General features: G+C 47.0%; 1 protein-coding gene across 1 annotated transcript; it reads left to right on the forward strand.

Moving 5' to 3' along the window:
* Window positions 1–3,968: 3,968 nt before the first annotated feature.
* On the forward strand, window positions 3,969–5,855 carry LOC120966054 (uncharacterized). Its single transcript, XM_040391628.3, has 2 exons — window positions 3,969–5,208; window positions 5,483–5,855. Exons 1-2 carry the CDS (start codon window positions 4,083–4,085, stop codon window positions 5,548–5,550), a joined length of 1,194 nt encoding a protein of 397 aa, XP_040247562.2. The 5' UTR covers window positions 3,969–4,082; the 3' UTR covers window positions 5,551–5,855.
* The last annotated feature ends 2,896 nt before the right edge of the window (window positions 5,856–8,751 follow it).

Raw genomic sequence — 8,751 nt, forward strand, 5'->3', positions numbered from 1 at the left:
TGAGGCGCGACTTTATTGGTACATCTTATACAAGCCGAGATCGTGTCCCACTTATTAAGGGATTCTTATCAACACGGACGTGAGTAACCCAACCGTCTCTGGGGTACGACTCCTTGGAAACAGGCAAGTGTTAAGGCCCAGGAGTAGGCGTTTTAGATACTCACGACCTTTATAAAGGGGTACACACCCGTCTCTCTCTCTCTTCCACGTTTGCTTCTTCCTCAGACCTTGCTATCTCGAGTTCTAAAACCCAAGTTTCGACCACCACAAGCCTTAGTCATGTCCGGATCCAGCCTTCCGGTCGGTGGGTGGTTTCTTCTGTTACAGAGGAGGTATTGCGAAGCTTAGGGCGGCGAGATATCTGACTGCAGAAATTCTCCATCGGCTCCATGCCGAAGGGCAGGTTATCCCTACCCCCAGATCCGGCGAGAGGGTCGTGTTCATCTCCCACTTCTTCCGAAGGTTAGGCTTTGCCCTTAATCCCTTTGTTCGAGGGCTCATGTTCTACTACAGGCTGGATTTTCATGATCTGGCCCCGAACTCTGTTCTTCTTATCTCGACGTTTATCGTCACGTGCGAGACCTTCCTTCGAATCCCTCCACACTTCGGCTTGTGGCTCAAGACCTTCAACGTGAAGCCGCAGATGATAGGGGGGAAGCAGGCGGAGTATGGTGGCGCCACCGTGAGCAAGCTTAATAGCGCTCTTTGGCTAAAAGGATCCTTCACCGAGTCCTCTGACTTATGGCAACGGGAGTGGTTCTATATCACCGAGCCCCGTGGCTCCAAGTGGGCGGCTGCGCCTGCGTTTCGACCCAGCCCTCCAATCCAGCTCGCATCATGGATTAATAAGGGGTTGGACTGGGGATCAATTGATGAGGTACAAACTCTGCAGAGCCGCATCCGGAGCCTCCTCGAGAGGTACATCGATCTTATTAACGTTATGAGTCTAAGGTCCCGAACTCACAATGAAAGCACCAATGTCGGTGTCAAAACCGGCGGACCTCAGGAAGGGGGTCTCGAACTATGCGTCTAAGGTCGATGGTAACAGGAGACAGGGGGCACGATGTTTACCCAGGTTCGGGCCCTCTCTATGGAGGTAATACTCTACTTCCCGCTTGATTGATCTTGATGAATATGGGTATTACAAGAGTTGATCTACCATGAGATCGTAATGGCTAAACCCTAAAAGTCTAGCCTGTATGACTATGGTAATGAATCTCCCTCCTCCGGACTAAGTCCTTCGGTTTATATAGACACCGGGAGGATCTAGGGTTACACAAGGTCGGTTACAAAGAAAGGAATCTATATATTTGGTCGCCAAGCTTGCCTTCCACGCCAAGGAGAGTCCCGTCCGGACACGGGTGCAATCTTCGGTCTTCGTATCTTCACAGCCCATCAGCCCCCGAAAGGGATTGACAACCCCTTTAACACGTCGCGTTGTGAGTGGCTGTTATTTGTGTGCAGGGGCTGTTTACGTTTTGTTGCTTGGTTCTCCTACTGGTTCGATACCTTGGTTTCATTACTGAGGGAAATACCTACCGTTGCTGTGCTACATCATCCTCTCCTCTTGGGGGAAACACCGACGTAGTCTTAGCAAACATCATCAAGGCCCATTGTCCCGTTCCGTGTCTGGAACCGGGACCAAAGGGGCCAGACGAACCGGGATCAATGTCCCACGAGGCCCGACCGGCCCCCTGGCCTCACGAACCGGGGCCTATGCCCCCATGGGTCCCGGTTCGTGACTGAACCGGGATTAATGGGCTTACCCGGCCTGGACCAAAGCCCTGTTTTCTACTAGTGGCGACAGAGGAATGGAGGTTTGGAGGGGAATCGAGGAGTGTGCTGCATTGAGACTTATGCTTGTCGAGCAGGGAGATGCCATCATCTGTGAAGGAGGCCTTGAATTTCATGGAGACTTGCGCTCCTTGATGGCAGCGGCAGCGGATTCGGTTCCTCTTCTCGATGGGTGGCAAGGGATGAGAGGTGGGTCATCCTTGTCTGTAATGAATTGACTCAATAGAAATGGTTACCTACCAGCAGTAAAAGTCCTGTCCCACTTTCAAGTAAAATGAATGTACAAACTAGATAGAACATGTATTGTCGTCTACTTAAGGATTCTTGAGAACCCTAGATGCCAGGGATAAAGAGGGCACTTGAGCTCATGACTAGAAACGCATGGCTCCCTCCCTCCACTCCCTCAATCGCATCCTACCTGATATATATGGGATGCCCACTCTACATCCGCCACTTTACTTTTTCCCCATTCTCACCTCGATGCCTCATTTTCCGTAGCCATTGGTGTAAGCTAGGGATGGAGCTCACTACTCGTCCAATGTGGTGTTGACCTACCTATTGCCATCACTGTCATGGAGAGCCACTAGCCCAGCAACTCGCCCGCTCATTTCTTCCTCCTTTCCCTCTCCTTGTTCTTCCTTCTCATTTTGTGGAACCCATCGCCTTCTTCTTCTTTTATTTTCTGATGAAATACAGTAGGTTTACGTTCCACTCACATGCTATGCTTCATTCATTTAGAAGAAGAACCAACATAGATGAGAAAATACAAGGGGAAAATAGGGGATGAGGTGAATACAAGCCACACCAGAAAAGAAAGAAACAACATGACAACTACAAGGATGAAAAGTGTCACCGCTTGTATGTCATATCTTGTAGACAAAACCAACACGGACGAGGGATCTAGCTTCCATCTTCATTCGACGAAGCAAGGTAGGGGATTGAGCTTGGTCGTCGTCCGGTTGCCATCCGACAACACCCCCTAAGGAGGGGGTCTTGATAGGGAATGAGGCAAACTAAGATGGATCACGGTCTCGCTAACCTGACTTCGGATAAGAACATAAGGCTCTTCTGCAAACTAGGTGGAACGGTAAGACCAATGTGCACTGCTTGGCAAAGGAACACATGAGCAAGAAAAGACTAGGAGCAAACACCACCACCCTCTCCCGGCACATCTAGTTGTAGCCACAAACCTCAAACCAGCCAAGGGCCAACCATACTACAACCCATCCATCAAACAAGCAACGTGTGGTTGGCGACTCCAATACGGCGCCTCTAAGGAGTTACGAAGTCAAGGACGCCATCGCCCTCTGCTCTAGATGCTGGATCTAAAGCTTTCGCCCGGAGAACATACGAGTGGGAAAGTGTGGAAGATCCATGATGATGCGTTTAATAAGGAAAACAATGCCATAAGGCACCGTCATTGTTGTTACCAACAAAAGCGAGCACATGGCTTTCACCCGCAACAACACACCTCGCCGCTGCCAAATGAACCACCTCGCCACAGAATCCAGTAAGCACTAGAGTTCGGTCTCCACGACTTCCACAAGTGGCCACCATGCCCGTTGCAAGCCAGCCTAAAACGCTCCTCAAAAGAACGAGGCTAGGGCACCCTGCCAACGAAAGCTCGCGCACCATGCCCAAACCTGGAGGAATCCCGCCCACATCGAGGCTGGCCAGATCCACAAACCTCCCATTAGTACAAGGTTGCGAGCAACATATGAGGGTTGTAAACGCTCACCGCTAGCCAGAATCAAGGCCATTGTTGGCCGGATCTATGAACTAAAAACACTCACCAACCAGCACTATACCACCATGCTTCCTGCAACATTCAGCGCAGGCCTGTCGCCGGCGCGACAAAGGCCCGTGGTGACGACAGTAGGCGGGAGCAGCAAGGGGAGACCTGAGTATTGCGGTGACGTGAGCATCTCGGGTCGCCCTAGGCATGCGACACAAGAGTCTGGGGCTCACCCCCTTCCCCTTCTTCCTCAACCCAACTATTTGTTTCCCACCATTTTGCTGCCTCCTTGCCTCATATTCACGGCAGATGTGCGTTCACTCGCAAAGCACTTCGTCGGTAGATTTTCCATAAAAATCATCGCTTGCTACCAACATATCAATTTCATCTTGGGCTAAAATCGTTTTTCCCCCCTTGTACGCCCACAGCCCAAACAGTCCTCCTTACAGGAAAGAAAACGAGTCTGGTTCCTGCTCCCCACTTCCATTGGAAAACCCTAGAAAAACAGGCTCGAATCCCCATTCTATTCCACACGGGCGACGTCGGCGGCGAGATGACCACCGGCCGCGGCCACCGCGTTTCGCCGGCGGTTGCGGCGGGGCCGCTGGAGGATGACAACGTCCTCGGCGAGATCCTCGTCCGCCTCTCCCCGGAGCCATCCTCCCTCCCGCGGGCGCTTGTCTGCAAGCCGTGGGGTCGCGTCGCCGCCTCCGCGGACTTCCGCCGCAGCTGGCGCGACCGCCACGGGAGACCCCCGGTCCTGGGCGTCTTCGAGAAGCGCATGACGACTCTGCTCTTCACCCCTGGCCTGCAAGCTCCAGATCGCATCCCCATGGAGCGCTTCTCCCTCCAGGTCTGCACCGAGGCCGCGTGGAACACCTGGTGCGTGCTCGGGTGCCGCCAGGGGCGCGTCCTCATCATGAACTGGACGCTGCGTGAGTTCCTCATCTACAACCCTTTTTCCGGTGAGCGCGACCGCGTGTCATTCCCACCGGATCTCTCACTCCCACAGGATTTCTTCGACGACGCGTACAACGCCAACGGAGCTCTGCTCTGGGACGACGAGCAGCGCCCACTGAAGCTGGTCTTGGTAGCCTGCACGGGCCACTCGAGAGTTGCGGCCCGTGTGTACTCCTCTGAGACGGGCACATGGGGAGACAGCATCTCCATTCCTGAGCCATGTCGTCTTACCAGTGTCCCCGTCACTGTGGTCGGCAACCGCCTCTACTGTTGGCTCAAAAGGCCTGGGAACAGCATACTAGAGTTCAATCTGGATAACCAGACCCTAGCTCTCATCACGAGGCCTCCCCGTGCCAACCTCAAGAGCCGCAACTGCCGGATCATCCCAGGAGAGGATGGCGCTGTTGGCCTCGCCTTATTCATGTACCCTGCCATCGAACTGTGGAACCGCAACATCAACTCTCATGGTGTTGCAACATGGGTGCTGCGCAAGACCGTTATTCTGGACAGCATCTTTGATCTGGCGCCGTCTTCAACGGGGCAATGGAGGTCATTAGTCCTCGGGTATGCCGAGGATGCTAATGCCCTTCTTATATCGGTGTACAAAGAGATGTGCATCCGTGTATTTACGGTTCAACTTGAGTCAATGCAGTGCAAGAGAATTCATGGACACTTTCTCAATGATTTGTATTATCCGTTCGCCAGTTTCTATGCCGCAGGTAATTTACTTATCTTAACATTAAAGGAGTCGCCTGGATCCTTTCTTTTCATACATGGTTTCTCGGATACCTTTATTGTGCTTTAAAGTGTTCACTAACAATTTTTCCTCTTTGTTGATCGATGGTATTAATTGTTCTATTCTTTATGTGTTATAATTTAATTTAATTTCTCCTGAGTGTTATGAGTTGTCAAACTATTTTTAGTAATTTATTGTAGTATCATATATCATAGATGCAAAGGTTTACATACTGACTAGAAATATATGATTACCAGGCCCATCGACGCTACAAATTCTCGCTCGTGGGAACAACGATGGGGGTGCTGGTGGGGGACAAGCGTAAAGGCTAGTGTGACATGGTAATACTCAAGACACCTGGGTCTGGGTCTCCCCAACTAAATTAAATGCAAATCTAAGGTCTGGGTCTCGTGTTTGTTTGTTGTTGGCATTTGGACCCTTGGGTTGAACTGTTGTAAAACTGTCTGTATGTGCACTTTGTGTTGTGGGTATGTGTTTGAACTCAGTCTGGGAACATCCTGTTTGGAACATTTGTGGTGTACAATTTGACATGAGTGAATGTTGTATGGGTAAAGCAATGATTTTACTGTATCGTATCACTTTGCTATAAAGGTTGAGATACATTCTATATATAGCACCTTCATGATAGGATGATCCTTTTTTTTAAGAAAAAAGGAAGACAAGGTTGCGAGAATGTGCATGTTTTTGCCATTTTGTTAGTCAGATTTTGGTTTCACCGTAGGATAAACATTATGGATATTTACATGCACATATCTTGATTTACAAGTTACGTATACAATAAATTACATGTGGAAGTCAGAAACATAACAGATTACAAAAGCAGATATCCGTCCCGCATTAGGTACAGTGCCCGATCTGCTACAGTAATACAGGTTGACAGTTGGCAGCATCTGAAGGTTCAATCACTGAGCTTGTCTTTCATGTATTTTCTCTCATCGAAGTACTACTTTACATTATATTGGTAGCTGCAGTACCTGAATCATATATTCTTCGTTTTTAGTAAAAATGATGATGTCTTTATGGTGGTTCCTTGGATGCCCATATCAATAGATGAAGTTGACTCCTGGGGTCTGGCTCTTACTCTGAAGCCTTTGAGGTATTCTCCATACTTGTTTTCTCGAGTTGCCACCATATTTTTTATGATTGAGAGTGCAAATTTTAGACACTTTTAAAGTTTGGAGGATTAAATTATTATCTGGTACGAAGCTGCGGTGAAAAATGGGATGCAAACTCTGAACAGGTTCGTGCTTTAATCCCAGTACATGCAGTATATGAATGAATTATTCTCATAGCAGATGATGAGCTGTATTTCTCAGTAATCTGGGTGACATTGTTAGTGTTCGTCACATGGTTACCTTGGACAGCAATGATGGATACAGTTAGATATGAAGCCTGCCTCAACATCGTCAGTGTTCCGTCTTTATTATTCCAAATCTGAATTATTCTGAACCGTCTGTCAGGACGGGCTCAATAGTCCTGTCTTGTTTTTTCCCTTCTCCTCGACGTATGCTTTTTTCATTCATTGAAATGGAATTTTACCTAATATTGCTAGAATGATCCTACTGTCAGGTACATATTGCTGGAGTATATGCTGATATTTTTCTTATTTCTCGTACATTAGTGACCAAAGAGATCGGTCGCTGGATAGGCATTGTTAGAGTGTGAGGTACTGTCCAGCCAATTTTTCGGACCCTCCAGCTCCGTCTGATCTGCAATATCATGGGTCAAGAACTTTGTTGATGCAAATGCGGTGATTGACCCATATTAAGGGTGAAATGGGTCACCTCCCAGAACTTCTAAACTAAAAAATATGAAAAAGCACAACATATAAATGTTCATTTTTCTATATGCTTGTAAACTTTTATGATCCAGTTTAGATGTTCTAACAAAACAACCGGGAACAACAAAGCAGGCCATAACTATACATCAAATTTTTCTTAGGAGATTTGCATTGCCTTTTAAAACCATAGTGTTGCTTATTTGGTAGATGCCATAACTATAACCATGTAGTTTAATTGATACATCTGAAATTGTCGCTTTCTGCTGCCGAATTTCCTTATAGATGCATGGTGTGCGTCAATGTGTTGCAATTGATGGATCAGTCTTCCAGATCATATTAATATGTTGTGATTGATGGATCAGTCTTCCAGATCATATCAATATGTTGTGATTGATGGATCAGTCTTCCAGATCATGAGATCATGTCACCATTTGGTTATCCATGCATTTAGGAAAACATCTGTACATTTGGTTGTTTGTGGGATGCCTTTTTTTTCTTATGTGGCGATCCATTGTCATTTTTTCTGATCGCAGCTTCACTGTGTGAACCCTTGAGGTGGCATTTGATACATCTGAAATATAATTGTTATTGTTGCTATATGGTAAGATTATATAGTTATACGATGCCCCAATCAAAGCGCCTTAGTGTGCAGGGTCAACGAAGCCAGCCGGTGCACGCGCAGTGAGCACGCAATTTATGGGCCACATGTGAACATGCCATAGTGCACAGGAAGGAAAAGGAATTGCTGATATGTACATTTGGTGTCCAGTAGTAATCTCCTGGTGTACTTTGGGTGGTACTATTAGTATTGTTTTTATAACCGTGCACCATTTTGTTTCAATTTTATTCATCATTTTCAGCAACATTTAGTGAAAGATGATTTTTCAAATATCATACTGGAAATAATTTTCATATTATGTGATTAATTGGTGTGTCCATGGTATAATTGGTATGTACTCATTGGTGCAGTTCTTCTAGCATGCTATCCATCCCTATCTCGCCGTGATTAATTAATTTTTAACGCGAGGAAGCTCAAAATCACTCACTTGGATATAGGGCTTCGCTTCAACAGAGAGAAATTTGACAAAGAAGAAATCCACGGGAATAGAAATTCGATATTTTCTCATTGATGCGCGGTTTATGAGGAGACCAAAGTTTCCCAACTACAGTACACAACAGCACATTACAAGCCATATTTACTCTAAGTAAATTCATGTACAAATAGATTGTTATCATCACGTAGTGATAATCAGATGGATGAGCATGTTCGAAAATCAGTTTTTCATGCATCTTCCCAAGAAAATAATTTTTTGATCCTCCCAGCATCCATCCTCTGGGCTTTCACAAACAGTTGAGCTTCACAAAGACAACTTGTCCAAAAACGTCAAGTATGTACAGGTAGATGCGTGCATTAGCATAGAGCAAATGGAAGGGCCTACATCAAGAGTGGCAACAGCCGGATAATTCCAGGAGATAATGGCGTTGTTGGCCTCGCCTTATTGGTGTACCCTACCATCGAAATGTGGAACCGCAAGGTTGATTCTCATGGTGTTGTGACATGGGTGCTGCAGAAGACCGTTATCTTGGACACCATCTTTGATCTGGCGCCGTCTTCAACGGGGCATGGAGGTCATTAGTTATCGGGTATGCCGATGATGCTAATGCGATTCTTATATTGGTGTACAAACAGATGTACATCCGTTTATTTTAGGTTCAACTTGAGTC

The sequence above is a fragment of the Aegilops tauschii genome, chromosome 6, assembly GCF_002575655.3.
Source record: "Aegilops tauschii subsp. strangulata cultivar AL8/78 chromosome 6, Aet v6.0, whole genome shotgun sequence".
Classification (NCBI taxonomy): Eukaryota; Viridiplantae; Streptophyta; class Magnoliopsida; order Poales; family Poaceae; genus Aegilops; species Aegilops tauschii.